General features: G+C 49.5%; 5 protein-coding genes across 5 annotated transcripts; 2 read left to right on the top strand and 3 right to left on the bottom strand.

Annotated features, from left to right (window-relative positions):
- F5J12DRAFT_59574 (uncharacterized protein) lies at positions 1–1,222 on the top strand. The gene is made up of 4 exons (XM_051740169.1): positions 1–169; positions 225–331; positions 425–563; positions 615–1,222. Exons 1-4 carry the CDS (start codon positions 36–38, stop codon positions 835–837), a joined length of 603 nt encoding a protein of 200 aa, XP_051594288.1. The 5' UTR covers positions 1–35; the 3' UTR covers positions 838–1,222.
- A 1,045-nt stretch (positions 1,223–2,267) lies between these two features.
- F5J12DRAFT_59503 (kinase-like domain-containing protein) lies at positions 2,268–5,601 on the top strand. Its single transcript, XM_051740168.1, has 15 exons — positions 2,268–2,660; positions 2,716–2,886; positions 2,939–3,016; positions 3,067–3,261; positions 3,310–3,528; positions 3,582–3,878; positions 3,929–4,099; positions 4,154–4,231; positions 4,281–4,475; positions 4,524–4,742; positions 4,796–4,884; positions 4,993–5,243; positions 5,312–5,400; positions 5,468–5,501; positions 5,553–5,601. Exons 1-13 carry the CDS (start codon positions 2,415–2,417, stop codon positions 5,362–5,364), a joined length of 2,262 nt encoding a protein of 753 aa, XP_051594287.1. The 5' UTR covers positions 2,268–2,414; the 3' UTR covers positions 5,365–5,400; positions 5,468–5,501; positions 5,553–5,601.
- Positions 5,602–6,338: 737 nt separating this feature from the next.
- Positions 6,339–7,632, bottom strand: F5J12DRAFT_930403 (kinase-like domain-containing protein; the record flags this gene model as incomplete). The annotated part of the gene is made up of 7 exons (XM_051749540.1): positions 6,339–6,677; positions 6,735–6,829; positions 6,859–6,916; positions 6,993–7,067; positions 7,118–7,303; positions 7,340–7,549; positions 7,600–7,632. 7 exons carry the CDS (start codon positions 7,630–7,632, stop codon positions 6,339–6,341), a joined length of 996 nt encoding a protein of 331 aa, XP_051594286.1.
- Positions 7,633–7,840: 208 nt separating this feature from the next.
- F5J12DRAFT_59391 (glycosyltransferase family 20 protein) lies at positions 7,841–12,415 on the bottom strand. The gene is made up of 14 exons (XM_051740167.1): positions 11,641–12,415; positions 11,293–11,381; positions 11,005–11,197; positions 10,891–10,943; positions 10,508–10,830; positions 10,336–10,447; positions 10,206–10,271; positions 9,994–10,106; positions 9,710–9,923; positions 9,414–9,659; positions 8,973–9,346; positions 8,795–8,912; positions 8,642–8,713; positions 7,841–8,588 (listed from the first exon to the last, which is right to left on the bottom strand). Exons 1-14 carry the CDS (start codon positions 12,287–12,289, stop codon positions 8,256–8,258), a joined length of 2,955 nt encoding a protein of 984 aa, XP_051594285.1. The 5' UTR covers positions 12,290–12,415; the 3' UTR covers positions 7,841–8,255.
- Positions 12,416–13,976: 1,561 nt separating this feature from the next.
- Positions 13,977–15,369, bottom strand: F5J12DRAFT_787454 (uncharacterized protein; the record flags this gene model as incomplete). Its single annotated transcript, XM_051743651.1, has 5 exons — positions 13,977–14,227; positions 14,252–14,361; positions 14,407–14,486; positions 14,542–14,729; positions 15,120–15,369. 5 exons carry the CDS (start codon positions 15,367–15,369, stop codon positions 13,977–13,979), a joined length of 879 nt encoding a protein of 292 aa, XP_051594284.1.
- Positions 15,370–15,506: the final 137 nt, after the last annotated feature.

Below are 15,506 nucleotides of genomic sequence, written 5' to 3'. Positions count from 1 at the left end.
CCCAGATCGTGTGCCTCAGACACCTAATCTTAATTATGTCTCTACGAAGGGCTTTACCTCGAGAGTGGTCCCCCTACAGACATTGCCGATCGCATAAGCGCATCATTTCCGACCTTCCTTCTAAACTCGTGCACCAACGAGTGGTGAAAGACTTAGCTGAGGCCGACAGGTGCGATACATGCGACGGAATTGGTCCCCTCATTTATATAAATGTCTGTATGTAGAGACATCTTGGATGGCCTCCGCAAAGTGGGATTCAAGTTGAACGTGGGAGATGACGACTCTGGTCCTTTCCCGCTAATTTGGAAAAAGGGTGGGGGTTTTCACTTTGGTACGTCTTGCTCTCGTGTTTTCTTCTTTCTTCTTCTTCTCTTTCTTAAGTTGTTCAAACTTCTCGACGGGCTAACCGAGAGCACGAGAAAAGACGTTGGGGCATCGCAACAGATCATCGACGGGAAAATCAAGCTAAAAAGCAACGGGAGTATTACTAGGTTCACACCGAACGGATTGTTATTTGAGGACGGTTCAACCCTTGAAGCGGATGTAGTCATCTTGGCCACTGGGTGGGTAAACGTCTTTGATTCTGGAGCCGCCCAATCTTGCATGCCAAATAGCTACGCGGATGGGCGTATTGCGTATCTCCAGTTGCTACCAAGTCACTTGCATGATGCCGTTCAACCCCTTTGGGGCCTCGACGAGGAGGGAGAATTGTACTCCGTAGCCCGCGAAATCGGAGGACGAGGTCCCCAGGCTGCGAAAGTCGCTGGACTATGGGCAATGTTGGGCAATTTGGCCATGTGTCGTTTCCACTCCAAACATGTTGCATTGCGCGAGTAGTTCCGGCTGATCTGAGTTTTTTTGTCGGGCTGATATGGTTGGCAGAAATCAAGGCTTATGAAGAAGGCATATTTGGCGAGCGGTACTGACCTTGTCCTCACTAGTGATCGTGAGTTCCCTCGGAACGATCGAGAGGGAATGAGTGTCTCCTGTTGGGTCTTTGGTTTACCTAGGGGAGACTACCTCGGAGCAGTGGTCGTCTCAACTAGCTAAACCACAAGTTCAACCACAGCTGCTATAGATTGACTATATGTTACATGGTATCCTTGTTCTCATCTTCATTGACCCTATCCCGCAGATGATTGAAGTCTAGGTTTGTCTCTGGGTGCTTTGAATTACAATCTTCTCTCTCTCTCTCAAGTCCCCCGAGGATATTGACTGCGTGGTACATATACAACTTAGTGCTTCGCTTTCACCCCCGGAAACTGAGATACACATGTAAGTAATTGAGACCGGCTAACCCGATCATCTTACACTTGTCGAGTGTTGCAAAGTCCTTATGACGCGTTGAGGAAAGTACGAGGAATCTCAGAAATTGCAAGCCATGTATATAGACTTGTCGTTCCTGATTTTGCAGGATTCACTAACTTAGGGAATGCGAAAGTGCTAGAATCCTACTATACAGCAATCAACGCGCCGGAAGTAGCCCACGGCGACGAAGCCGAGAGAGGCGTATTATCATGTATTTATCACCTCTCCACGGGGGAGACAGGGTGGTGTAGTCCAGACGCCATGGAACTCCTCTTGACCTACCTGGGACCGCAGTCCTTCGAAGAGGCGTTGAAGGGGTGAGAGAGAGCCCCTCTGAGCAATGAACTGAGCTCGGGGGAAGCTGTATGTTGATCTGTGTAACCGCACATGTGCTTATCCGGGTCTTCGTCCATCTGAATAAGCATTATGCCTCCTTACAGCGTCCCGGGAACTTCAGTGTTGTCAACAGTGACCTTTTCCATAGGTCTATGGGCACAGCATTCCAGCCTCACTGACTCCTCGCTGGTGGAACGAAGTGACTACTAGTAAAGGGTGGCTCAAAGTTGGCGCCTACGCTGCCGTCGCCACCTACTCGCCCACAGCAAGACTGCTAGTTTTCTATGTAAGCGGAGTTACGGAGCGTTGCATAGAATTGAGTCCATGCGTGAGTAAGACACGTCTCTTGTCTTCTGCACACTTCGCGAATTGCAGATTCTGCGCCTCCAGCTGTCGCGCAGATCTCCTCTCGTTTTTCGCACCCACCCGCCTCGCCCTCTCTCAGGTCTAATCGCCTGCAGGCAGGTCATTGTCATTTGGCAAAGCTACGAAGAATTGACCTGCTCGGCACCCAACAGTTCCATCCGTTAAGCTCCTCGCCCCGGTATATATTATCTAGAACCCGCGGTGTCTCTGTTTTTCTTCCTTCACTGTACGTAGTTTCTCTCCAAGAAACAAAGCGTTCGAAACATATGGACCACAAATTAGCTATGGCCGTAGGCGGCGGTGGCGGCGTAGGCACCAACTTTGAGTAGTGACCCTAATGTCACACCAGCTTCCTCTTCCCCCTGCCGACCGCCAGACTTCGTACGCAACCCTGGCCGTCACCGATGGAACAGTCATCGTCACTTAGCAGATACCACGCGTCACCAAGATCCCGCATACTACAGTATCTCTCTGAACGGGCATCCAGATACAGTATTAATCTCGACGGTGAAATACGTCGCACCTGGGAGGGGGGTGTCCTGCGTGGCGGTAGTGCCACTATATACCACGGTACTTTGCTTCGAGACGGTACCCAAGTGGCAATCAAAGCCTTTCGTTACACGCTGTCGGAGAGCGAGGCTGAATTGAAGGTACTTGCAGGATTCTCGATGCTCGTCACAGCTCGAGCTGAGTTTTCCTATTCAGCGTCTATTTCGTGAGGTGCATACATGGTCCAAGCTGCATCACGAGAACATTGTTCGTATGCTCGGGATCTCTACAGAATTTGATTCCACACTTTCGATAATATCTGAATGGATGCCATTGGGGAACGCACACTCTTATGTCCAAAATACAGAGAATGATCCGCGGCCGCTTGTGCGTCAAAGCGTATGTTGTCATCTTCACACTACTTGACAGACTTGTTTAGCTTGAAGACATCGCAAGTGGCCTCTACTATCTTCATCATCATGAGCTGGGTCCAATAGTTCATGGAAATCTAAATGGTGTAAGCGTGCATGTTTTATAGGTTCTTGTAGTTGACCCATCCTTCGATAGTCAAATGTACTGATATCTAGCGATCGCCGGGCATTACTGACCGACTTTGGCGCTTCTACGCTACACTCATCTACCTTCAGCATGTCCGTCGATGCTATCCAACAAATCTCGTTCCGTTGGGCGGCCCCGGAGGTTCTAAATGACTGTCCTGCGTCAATGGAAGCCGAAGTGTGGGCATTTGGAATGACGGCTCTGGTGCGCTTTCCAGTTTTTCTCTTCGCGCAACGTTAAACGTACACGTAGGAGTTGTTCACTCGAGCGATACCTTTCCACGGTTGTGGTAGTATAAAACATGTGATCGACATGTTATTCGCGGGGAGGCTACCGCCTCGCCCTTCCGAGGAGTCAACGCAATTCCGCCTGACAGATGAATGGTGGAGCATTTGCACATCATGCTGGGGACGTGATCCTTCATCGCGCCCCACAATGCAGGATATCATAGAGAAAGTTAGGTTTGCTATTGTCCGTAGTCGACGCTTTCACCAAGTTCTCCATGATTTGACTCCGTTTTGCAGTACCCAGCTGGGGCGATCTTGATGTCGCAGCGACCCTCCGTTGAGCAGGATTGTTACCTACCGGATGTCCCACATCAACAACAAACAATGGAACTATCCCCCATGTTGCGCAGGCTCTCTGAACAGGCATCCCGATACAGTATTAATCTCGACGGTCGAATCAGTCGTAACTTGGGATCGAGTCCTCTGCGCGGCGGTACCGCCGTCGTATACCAAGGTACTTTGATTCCCTACGACACCAGAGTGGCGATCAAAGCCTTTCGTTGCACGCTATTGGGCAGCGAGGCTGACTTGAAGGTGCTTCCTCTGATAGTCTTCACAGCTCCAACTGAACATTCCCTGTTTAGCGTATCTTTCGAGAGGTACACCTGTGGTCGAAGCTGTGTCACGAGAATGTTGTTCCCATGCTCGGGATCTCTACAGAATTTGACTCCACTTTTTCGATAATATCTGAATGGATGTCATTGGGAAACTCACACGCATATGTCCAAAACACAGAACATGATCCGCGGCCGCTTGTGAGTCAAAACGGTGTACTGTTTACCTTGACACTAATTGACATACTTGTTTAGCTCAAAGACATCGCAACAGGATTGCAATATCTTCACAGTCATAAGTTGGGTTCAGTAGTTCATGGAGATCTGAAGGGTGTAAGCGTGCTCTGTCTATGATTTTTGTATTTGACCCATCCTTCAATAGTTCAATGTGCTCGTGTCCGATGAACGCCGGGCGCTACTGAGCGACTTCGGTTGTTCAACCCTAGATGTCTCTAATTTCAACATGGCTGTCGATGGCTTCCGTTGGGGCTCGTGCCATTGGATGGCGCCTGAGCTTTTGGGTGACTGCCCCGCATCAAAGGAAAGTGACGTGTGGGCATTTGGGATGACGGCTCTGGTACGCCTTCCGATTTGTTCCTTCGCGTAACGCTCATTGTATGCCCAGGAGTTGTTCACTCGAGCAGTACCTTTCCCCGATTGCCATAATGAAGCAAATGTACTCGGTAGGCTGGTAAGGCGGGAACTGCCACCTCGGCCCGCTGAGGAGTCAACGCAATTCCGCCTGACAGATGCATGGTGGGACATTTGCACATCATGCTGGAGAAGCGACCCTTCATCACGTCCCACAATGAGGGATATCATAGAGGGAGTCGAAGCTGCCATTGTGTGTACTCGACCCTTTCACTATGCTTCTGTGTTTTAACCGCGTTTTTGCAGTGTCAAGCTGGTCCCTCCTTAACACCCCCCGAAGTTTCCGCTTCTGCGTGTCCAATCTCAAAAGAGGCAGAGAGCCATCAGGAACCACAGTGAGTCAGAAGCTCTGGTACACCGACGTATCGGTATACTAACTCGGCGTATCTGCCTACTTTGCGTGTCATTGTCGCTCATCCGAATTTTTACTACTTTCTTGACAGGAGCCACGAGGTTGCAAGAAGTGATATTTCGACAGGCCAAGCGTCAGAAAGCATCGACTTGATGAAGACTGCTTCGGAATCCCCAGCTTGTGCTACTCATGCCAACATGTCCCCTCTCAGCACTGAGTTTGATATGTGCGCACGACCTGCCCTCTCCACAGCTGATCAGAGCAATTTGGTTAATTTGGAGCCAAATAATACTGAGGACGAATCTTCGCCAACAAGTTCCGAGAAGACCTCTCGACCAGTAGGTACGAGTTGAGTCTTGCCATGTTTCTAAGAGACCCACATCTCACCGGGATTGCCCCCGTACCTCAAGGGTCAGATGTTGCAGTCAAGTTCGACATCGGAGGTCATATCCCAAGGAGCTGATATATCGGAGGCAAATACAAAGAGCATGATAATTGGGTGAGTCGGATGTCATGTTTTGTCGCATCTGCCCAGTCATCCTCTTCAACTGCTCTTTAACTGCCAGATCAATGGAACCGACAGGTTCTGGGGAAAGTTCGGTGAGCACCTCATGAAACATGTATTACGGAGCATAAGCTGACTGGGTGTAGTTCATAGGCCAAAGCAAGGGGATAACGTACGAGGGCGTAACTCAAACGGAGAGCAAAGGAACAGATGAGGAGACCCCAAATAACTTCCGGAGTGAGTATTCCGAAGTGAAGGATCGATTAGAGTCTGCTTTGTTTGAGGTGCCAGCGTCGAAGATGTCGCTCAAACATCATGTCAGTAGAGGCATGCAGGCAGTACGGAAATGTGAATAAATCACTCCTTTCATTCCTGCTATATAGCTTCCCTTCTTCAGCGCTCCAACGCCGATAGGTACCACTACCTTGAGACCATCTCCCGTACGCAGCATGGTTGAGTAGTTGTTGACTCTCATGGTGGTGTGATATGTAGTCTTCTGTGGCATTGTGTTGCCTATCATGCTGCACTCTTTTTCCCTCCAGTGTCCAAGTACATTTGTGAAGATCACATGTATTCTGCTACATTGTGATGTGCACTGCTGCAATGCCTAAAAATCAAGTGTTTAGTAACTCTGCATCTGTATTTGGGAACTGCCATCTGTGAGAGTTTTCAGTGTGACTTACATTTATGACTAGATGTCTAGTGAGGTGCCCCTAAGGATGGATCAGTAACATTGTGCTGTGACAGGATGTAGGTGCCACACTTGTCTCTCTAAATTATTGCCAGCTGGGCTCTATTTGCACAGGTGCCCTACCACTCATTGATTAGTGCATGAAACTGACACCACAGCCTGCTTGTCCAACAAAAAGGGGGCCGCACCGACGTGAACACATAAAACATACTAACTACAGAAGTCCGGCCAAAGTAACTCACTACTTTCTTCGGAACAATGACCTTATGGACAGCCACGAACGGGAACGGGAGGGCAGAGTAGCATGATTCTCAGTGAGACTCTCCTCCATACGGCTCTCAGTATGGCCCTTGGTATCGTTCTCGGTATCTACAATCATCTCCACAATCCGCAACATCGTGGGTCGTTGAGATGGATCATATTTCCAACACAAGGAACATATCCGCCACCATTTTTCTGTGAGACGAGAGTAAGTGCACTCTGCTCCGGGGAGGTCCGGTGGCGGACCTCTCGTGATCCGGGTCATCACGGCAGGAAATTGATTGAGACTATGAAAAGGTAGTCTCCTGGTGAAAAGCTCCTGCACAGAAGACAGCGATCGACGGTAGTATCAATAAGAGGGCTCCGAGAAACTTACCAGCGCAGTCATCCCAAACGCCCACACATCAACTTCGGGAGTCACCCTGCTGGCATCCAAATCAAAATCCAAACGCTCCGGAGCCATCCATGGTACTGAACCCAAACAGGGAACCTCAACTGACAAGTCAAACGCAGAGTTGACGAGAAAGGAGAAACCAAAACCCGTGAGAAGCGGCTGTCCTTCGTCAGATATTAGGACATTAAACTGCTGTGGAATTATGAACCAAAACCAGGAGGGGCAGACTAAGCTACTCACACCCTTCACGTCGCCATGGTATACTGGCGGTTGATGATCATGGAGGTAACGTAATCCTTTAGCTATCCCTAAGATCTGGCTTGGATCGACGTCGAAGAAGCCTATCTCAAGCTCCATGCGCTTACCAAGGGGCGAGGATCAATGGTGGGGTCCTGCACGTATTCGTGTGCATTTCGATCCATCCAAGGTGACACTATGGAGATAGTCTTGTCGAACGTAGTAGTAATACCCAACAACAGAAGAATATTTTTGTGGCGGAGCTGGCACAAGAGGTATACCTCCCGCAATACCCACTGCCCACTGCTATAACACTCAAGAAAAGCGGTTGATATACGTTGACTACAAACCTTTTGACCGTGGTCCTCTTCTCCAAATGCTCGTGACCGGAAAGTCTTGAGCGCTACCTTCCTACCCTCGGGGCGCAGTATCCCTCGATATGTGAAGGAAAAGCCGTCATGAAGAGATGGAGTTTTGTCTCGTTCGACGAGCCATGCAAAATCAACGCAATACCGTGAACCAAGTCTCAGCAACTTATCGACGTCTTCTTGAGCGGCTTCCTGCGTTTCTTAGATCTGTTCACTGAAAAGATTTGAACAAGGATACGCACATGTCGCCTAGGTGGATCAGCGGGAAGCGACATATTCGTTCCAAAAACACTGCAGGTTTGCTCGAATCTTATATCCCAACACTGTTTCTGGAGTCGAGAGGGAACGATTAGGGTGGCTCAAAGTTGGCGCCTAGCCACCGCCACCACCTTCGCCTATATACAGCTAACTTGTGGGTGATTGAAGTCCAAGTTTTGTCTCTGGATGCCTTGAATCATGATCTCGTTTCCTAAGTTCCTTGTGGGGATCAACTACCGTGGTATATATGCAGCTCAGTGCTTCGGCTTCATCCCTAGGAACTGAGATACGTAGGCGTGCATGAGAACAAAATTTGATTACCTTTACCCCTTCAGTGCCGCCCACTATCGAAGAAAATACAGGGAATCTCTATTGCAGACGGTGTATATAGACATGTCATTCCTGATCTTGCAGGATTCACTAACTTAGAGAATGCGAAAAGTAAAGATGACCAACCCGCCGGAAAACAGCCCACCATTGACGAAGCTAAGAGAGACGAACTTACCGCCCGCCTCTCTAGACAGCCTCCCACTTTCAACTGTGCTCTATGATCACCATCGCCATCATTGTCTACATAATAGTATTGTCCAAAGCCCGACCACGAGCACTTGCAGGCGCTGCCAGCCGTCACGCCCCCGCTTTAGAGCGAGGACGTCTCAGCGTTCGCGGGCGAGCTGCTGTTCCCAGTAGCACCATTACCCCGCTCCCCGAGGATATACAACATATGATCGACGACCTCCTCAGGAGTCGTCACATGCCAACCTGCCAGCGTCCGCTTCGAACTGGGTCCTACGGAGGTAGTGAAAATATCTTCAGGCTGAATCGCAAGTTCGACATCCGGTGCTGCGGGAGACGAGCCGGAAGACGACGAGGATTTATTGGCGAGTGTTACTGAGAGGGGTGCTTCCATGGTCGTCCTCCCAGAGGGAGAGGAAGGGAAAACATGGAGTGCGCGGAACATATCTTCGTCGGTCTATGTAAACGCGTGAACATCGGTGTCGTCAACGGGTGGGAGTGGAGTCTTACTTTGTCATCACCCGCACAAAAGACGAGCTCTGCATCCGGATTCGTGTATAAGAGACGCTTGACAATTTCGCCCTGTGGTAGCATATCGAAGGTAGATGAGTTTTCGCGTTCAAATTAACACAGGTCAAGAGGATATTCAAGGGAGCACGTTACCTTGTTGACAGCGATCGGCCGGACCTCGAGGTTCTTTTTCCCAACAAGCACCTCGATCGGGCGCTTAGAAACCACGTTATTCTCTAATAAGTCTTGGCACTGCCTGCACTGGAACAACCTATCCCAACAACGGTTACAAAGAGACACCAGAAAAAACAAAACAAAAGAAGGCGCTTACCCCCACTCCGGATCGCTGGCTCTATAGTGCCACACGATTGCAGACTTCTTAACCTCAATGTGACTTCCGGTCGTCCGTTCCGTGTAATACTTGAATATCTCCAAAACCTCTTCCATCCATCCCATATCCAACTTTTCCGTGAAATTAATCCACTTGCGATTGCTGTCGTGAGGTTCGCGTACGAAGCCACCGTGTTCGGCACTCATACCGAGGTGTTGGATGTGGCCAAGGTGGAGTTCGAGGAAGGCTTGGTCTCGCCCCGAGACGATATACACGATGTTAGCTGGGTCGGAAGTGAGTTTTGTCAGCGCAAGGAGGGCATCGTTGGAGGGAACGGCCATGGCGGGGGTCTTGACGATCGGGGTCAATGTCCCCTGTGTTCACATCACGCCAAATCCAGTCCGTCAGTACATGCAGAGAACAACCAGAGAAAGGACCCACGTCATAATCAAACAAAAACAGCCTCTTCTTCGCCCGATCGTAGCTCTCCTTCAGCCTATCCTTGGGTAAGTACGGCGTGCGCCTCGCCGTAGTCTGCCCAGTGATCTGGGAGAGTAACATTTTCACGAGGACGGACGCCCAGGTGTGAGAGGTGTGCGTCGTCACGACGCGATGGAGTGCTGCATGTCTCGAGGCCTTCGATTCTTCGGACATGAGAAGACCGCGGTTCATGGCAGCGGCAACGTCCTGTCCTGCACATCAACCAAAGCAAAAATCAAAAGGTAACGGAGACGCACACCAAGATCCCAGGGGTTAACCAGTAATGCCTCAGACATATGTTGGCTAATGCCCATAAATTCGCTCAACACCAACGGCGACTTCTTGGTTATCTCCTGTGCGATCACAAACTCCATGGACGTCGTGTTCATTCCATCTCGGAGGGGGGTGATTACGCCTAGGTCAGCTGCTTCTAATAGCGCATAAAATTCATCTTTCTTAAGTGTTTGGTGGCTAGAGGAAGATGCGGCAGAGCACCGCGCTATGAGTGGGACGACTAGGCCAGAAAAGAAAAGAGACATACTAGTGGTGAACGGGTATAAAATGGAGACTTCCGTATTCTCCGTTGATGTGTGCGATGAGCTCGGAGACTTGCCTTTCCAACTTGGGCGAATCCGTCAAAGCCGGGGACGTCACCTATACTCGTACACACAAGCGTACAGGCACGGCATACAAATCAGTTTTGTCGTTCCGTCGGCCAAACGCAAGACCAAGCGGTCATGGATGACTACACACCTGAATAAGTACCACCTCGCCTCTCCACTCTGGATAATCGTGTAAGAGCTTCTCAAATGCACGGAGCTGCGATCGTCAATAGAGGCGCGTCAGATGTATCTCCAAAACAGGGGAAAGTGTAGAGGCACACCTTCTGAAGGACCCCTTTGACGACGTCCAACTTATCTCTTCCAACTATGATCTTTTTATCTCTATACAAGGTTCTAAGCGCATCAAGCTTCGGCTGAACACCAGGTCTCAGGCTATCCGAATCACACGTAATGAATACGATCGTCGACCGGAATTAGGAGAAAGAAACTCACGTATCCCTCTTCACTCTCTCCGCATCGATCCCGACGGGACAATGCCCGACAGCGACGAAGTGACCCTGGGCGTCGACGCCTACATATTTCTCACCAATGTTGCGTTTCGTGGGTGACCGTTCGAGCTCGACTGGGCCTGCAGTCTTCCCGGTAGTGGCGATGGTGGTGATAGCATTAGCGCATGGAGAAGAACATGAGCCGTTAAGGTTCGATGCGGCCGGATTATTCGTGGGTATCGTGGGTGCGACGACCGTGCGAGATGTGGTCTCGTGTCCGCAGACGCGGACACAAGTGGAGAGGAAGTGTCGGGAGTAGGAGTATGTCTTTAGAGGATATAATGTAAGACATACAAGATGATGGACAAGCCGGATCAGAATACACACCTGGAAACACACGAGGTTGGCGCCAAGCATTCCTTCAAGGATTTCATTTCTGCCTGTGGGTGGGTATCAGCTGATTGGACCATTCCACACAAAAGCGACAGTGAGGGTGCTTACGCGGCAGGCATCTGAATACCTCAGAGCTCGGGAATGGGGTGTGGACAAACAACCCGATGATGACATCTGAACCTCGCTCGCCCACGGCTGCCCTCAACAGACGAGGAACGAGTAAAAGATGGTAGTCGTGCACCCAGACAACATCGCCAAGTTTGAGCACGGATGCGAGGCGGGATGCAAAGGCTTGATTAGCCTGATGAGATCCGATCAGGTGGATTATTTCATGAGAAGCATCAAGAAAGATCGCTGAGAGTCAGTATTCAGTAGTGTATAGACGACAGTGCGAACCTGCTCGTATTGTTCGTAGTTTGCGTCAGCGGACGCATACTCGGTAGCGACATCTTGCCAGAGGAGGTAGTGGAAGAGAGGCCAGAGAGCTGGAAGATGTGTGGTTAGCATCGTCGTTGTATGGGTCGATCATGTCCCGGTAATCAACGTGCATGCAAATCGTTCTCGATATCCGCGAAGGATGTCAAAGCAAGACAGCGTCCGACACCCAAAAGGCAAGTTGAACCCTGAAACAGCCACGTTTGTCGGGAGTAATAGGAAGAGAAGGACACGGTGGCAGATACGATCAACAGCAACAAAAAACAGGAGAAACTACAAAAAGGGCAAGTTGGTGTCGACACGACTCACTCATCTTGCAATATCCATCGTAGTGGCCGTGAGCGACCTTGTCCTCTAACCAGACGGGAACGTAATCGATCTTATGTGCTCCGGTGGTGCCCTGACCGTCATCGTCGTAACCGACGAGCTCGGCTTCGAGGGCGTCCCTGTCTGCCTGAGTCACCTGAGCACTAGGCACGCGTTCACCCGAGGGTGCCACGTTCTCCTCCGGGTTGGAGGTAGCCCCATTGGGGACGGACATGATATCACCAGTCCATCCGACGATGAGCTGATCGTGGGTGGCTGAGAGGGAGCGGATACCTGAGAACATGGCAGCGTGGCCATAGCGCGGTGCGAGTTTCCACCTTTTCGGATCTAATGAGTTGGAGTCACCATGGGCCCCATTGGCAGCGGTGGCTGCTGCTGACTCGTCCGATGGGCTTGGTGGTACCTCGCCCGGTAGAACAGGAGGAGTGGGTGGAGGCGAGAGGACGCCGGCGGGTGTGCGAGTGACAAGAGAGGGCACGACTGGCAAGTAGTGGCATACATGGACGATTCGGCCGGAGAGAGGCGTGCCCTGTGTGCGATGAGCGTCTTCGAGTGCAGAAACCTGCTTGCGGACTGCGTCGAGAGAGATGTCGTCGCCTGCGCGGGTGTATGGCTCTGCAAAGGTGTCCATGCAAGATGTTTCTAGGCAAGGAAGGGAAGGACGGTCGGGTTTATATGGAGATGGATTATCTACCAACTAGACTAGTTAAGAGCTGGAATCTGATTTATGGGTGGCGTCCGCTCGATTAAGGACGACGTCAGCCTCCGCTCTCTCGGCATCCCCCGGCCCGGCATCCTGCCTATTTGGCCGACGAGGCGCGTCTTTCCAGCCTGCTCCGCCAAATCAGACAGCCGCTGGACTCCCCCCGGAACTCCGATAGACTACAGCCCTGATTGCCAGCGTGTCATCAATGGAGATTTCAGGATCAGTCCTGCGCCACGTGCGCCACAGGAAAGTCTAGGGATCGGTCTGGGCCAGTCATAAACGTTTGCGGGAGACGCAAGCAGCCAGCACTTGTAGTTAAACGAGTGGTCGTCGTACCAGGACCCCTTTCCGGACTCAACGAGAAAAGGCAGCTATTGTTTAGCCTCATGTCATTATGTTGCAAATTTATTTGGTCCATTGTCACATGCCCCCATTGTAAGCAGCATGTAATGGACCACTTGCCACCATAATGGTCAGGTTTGGCTAGATTATAGCAAATATGTGATATTTTATCTAAGATATAGTGCAAATGTGTAAAATATTATGTACACATACCCATTTTTGGCAATCTTTCAATGACACATGGGTGGCATTGGCATGGCTTATAACGGGTGTGAACAGCCGCCCTTAACATGTATTATAAGGTTCTTATCATGTGCCCAAGAAATTTGCAACATTATAGCTACACAGTTCGAAAAATTGGCAGGTGGCGATGCCGTGGGAACTTCCTTAAAAGGAAAGGCCGCCCTCAGGCAGGTGGGTGGGGAGGGGGTTCAAGCATTTGGGGTGGGCCCTGCTGGGCATCACAATGTCAGGGCTCAGGCAGGATGGCTTGGGAGGGTGCTGAGGAACTCTGTTCACATCCTACATGTGTTTATCTATGCTCTTAACCAATAAAAAGTGGGAAATTGGCATCAGGAATGGGTTGTAAAGTGCAAAATCTATTGTAAAGTGTGCTAAGTGACTTAGCACCAGGAAATTTGCAGCCAGATAAGCAAATTTTCCCAGGTGGGAGGGTGGCCCATGCCAATTTTTTTGCAAGCATGCAGCCAAGCCCAAAGTGCAAGCACCACATGCAAGGTGTGATCACATGACTGCTTCCCATGCCTGAACACCACTCATCTAGCAAATTTGGGCAGGTCTCTTCACAGAATACCCATTCATTTCATGAATAGTTGCATGGCTGACATAGAGTGGCTTCCAGTAGCATTGAATTGAGTACAGATGTATGGGCAAGGGTTGAGCACAGCCCAGAAGTCTCCCAACCCTCACTTTCTCACACACACACACCTTCCGCTTAGTCAGCGAAATTTGCAGTGGCTGTAAGCACAGCCACCTGCAAATTTTTTGGAATAAATGTACATAATTACACAGGATGATGGCAATGACAACTGCAAATGCTCATGAACCAGCCACTTCATCTCAATTCTGTTGCATGACTTTACTATTCATTGACCTGAACCTAATTCTTTTTGATGGGTGTGAATCATGTTCTTCTATAGGGCACTTTGAGCCTGATGCAATGACTGAGGTGCAGTCTACTGGCTCTACCAACACAAATAAAATGATTGAAATGAGCAAACATAGCAGTGGGATTTGCCATAAATACCTGTCAATGTGAGTGGGCAGTGATGAATATGTAGATGGTGAGTTTTGTCAGACATGTAACAGCCTTGTAGAGTTTGTTCACTTCCACAGCACTCAGGTCATGGATTCCTCTGTCACCACATTTGTGGAGAACTCCAGCCAGCCAATTGACCAGTGCAAACCTGTGCTTCTCCAGGTCTTTCTTGAGAGTATACCAAGGCAACCACTCGTAGTGTAATTTGAGCTTCCCTGAGTACATCAGATCATATGGGTGATCTAAGATTGTTGTCATTGACTTACTGAGCATATCAAGAAGTTTATCCTTTATTGCCTCAACCTTGTCTGACTTTGATGGCTTCAATGAACCACCATCTCCCAGTATGTGTCTTAGGGTGCTTTCCCTTGCATCCCTAATTAGTTGTGAGGCACTTCCAAATCAAGGGAGTGTGACATACTCAAGACATGGCCAATTGTGACCATCTGAATGGTGGAAACAATTGGATGCATCCAAACCACAGGAGTTAAGGTACTTCCTCTGGTGTCAACCTTGTCAGGAGGAAGCATCATGCAAGACATGATAGTGGACTGACCAGTTTAAGGAATTTCACAACCACTCCCAACTGCACCTCATCTTTCAAAAGCCTCAGGTTACATAGCATAGCTGTGAATGCCTCCATTCCTGCAGGTTCCTGAATGTTGGCTTCTAGGGATCCCTGCCATGATGGAGAAACATGTCCTCTCTGTGTGTCATTATTGCCAGAACCCATTACATCAAAGCCTGTGGATGGTGATGCATCAGCAAAGGACTTCATACAGATAGCTCTGCACTTCTGACAGGGATAGACATCAATGTTATTGCTCTGAAGGAACATTGCTACATCAATGAAGATGACAGTGCTGAGGTGCAGCTGTTGGCCATCTCAGTCAGAGGGGACCTAGTCATCATCATCATGTATGTTAGACTTGCTAAAGAAATGTTCTTCAGAATAGTCCCAGTCAAGTTCATGGCAAAGCCTGATGCTTGTAGAAGACAACTGGGGGAGCATGGGCATATCAAAGCATTTAAGGGAGGTGTGAAGAACAAGCAAAAAATCTCTGTGCCAGTACTGGTCATGCAGATTACTGTTTTTGCTAACAAGGTTACTGTGAATCATCAATGCAGTTATACCTAGTACCATCCAAGGGTCATGTGTACCATCAAAGATGTTATCAGGAACTTGAAGTTCATCCAACTCCAACTCTGAGTTATTATCTGATGCACAAGACAGCTGCACAACATGCTCCCACAAGGGTTGCAGGTACTTGTTGACATATGGAAGATATTGCATGTCCAAGCTATACTCCTTCATCAAAGGTTCCAGTTTTTTGTCCAACATATACTTTGCTGTTGGGATTAGATGCCATGAGAAGACTCCCATTTTAAGGATGCTGCAACAGTAGGAGGAAAAGGCTTCCAGCAATGAGACATGCAAAATCACTGTATGTTCAGCAGTTATGTCCTTGTATCATGATCTGACCCTTGTGAGTGGTCAGTTATACTAAGGCAAAGATATGA

Source organism: Pisolithus orientalis, assembly GCF_024613125.1.
Source record: "Pisolithus orientalis strain OTSU chromosome Unknown F5J12scaffold_112, whole genome shotgun sequence".
Classification (NCBI taxonomy): Eukaryota; Fungi; Basidiomycota; class Agaricomycetes; order Boletales; family Pisolithaceae; genus Pisolithus; species Pisolithus orientalis.
Note: the sequence above shows the minus strand (reverse complement) of the source record. Positions and strands in the feature narration are given on the sequence as shown.

Coding starts and splice junctions, on each gene's coding strand:
- F5J12DRAFT_59391 (XM_051740167.1), bottom strand. CDS start 12,289: ATGGACACCTTTGCAGAGCCATACACCCGCGCAGGCGACGACATCTCT. Junction 9,660..9,709: donor TTAACCCCTGGGATCTTGGT/GTGCGTCTCCGT, acceptor TGTGCAGGACAG/GACGTTGCCGCTGCCATGAA. Junction 8,589..8,641: donor TTTGTGCGGGTGATGACAAA/GTAAGACTCCAC, acceptor GCGTTTACATAG/ACCGACGAAGATATGTTCCG.
- F5J12DRAFT_59503 (XM_051740168.1), top strand. CDS start 2,415: ATGGAACAGTCATCGTCACTTAGCAGATACCACGCGTCACCAAGATCC. Junction 2,661..2,715: donor AGAGCGAGGCTGAATTGAAG/GTACTTGCAGGA, acceptor TTTCCTATTCAG/CGTCTATTTCGTGAGGTGCA. Junction 5,244..5,311: donor GAAGACCTCTCGACCAGTAG/GTACGAGTTGAG, acceptor CCGTACCTCAAG/GGTCAGATGTTGCAGTCAAG.
- F5J12DRAFT_59574 (XM_051740169.1), top strand. CDS start 36: ATGTCTCTACGAAGGGCTTTACCTCGAGAGTGGTCCCCCTACAGACAT. Junction 170..224: donor GACTTAGCTGAGGCCGACAG/GTGCGATACATG, acceptor GTCTGTATGTAG/AGACATCTTGGATGGCCTCC. Junction 332..424: donor GGGTGGGGGTTTTCACTTTG/GTACGTCTTGCT, acceptor GCACGAGAAAAG/ACGTTGGGGCATCGCAACAG.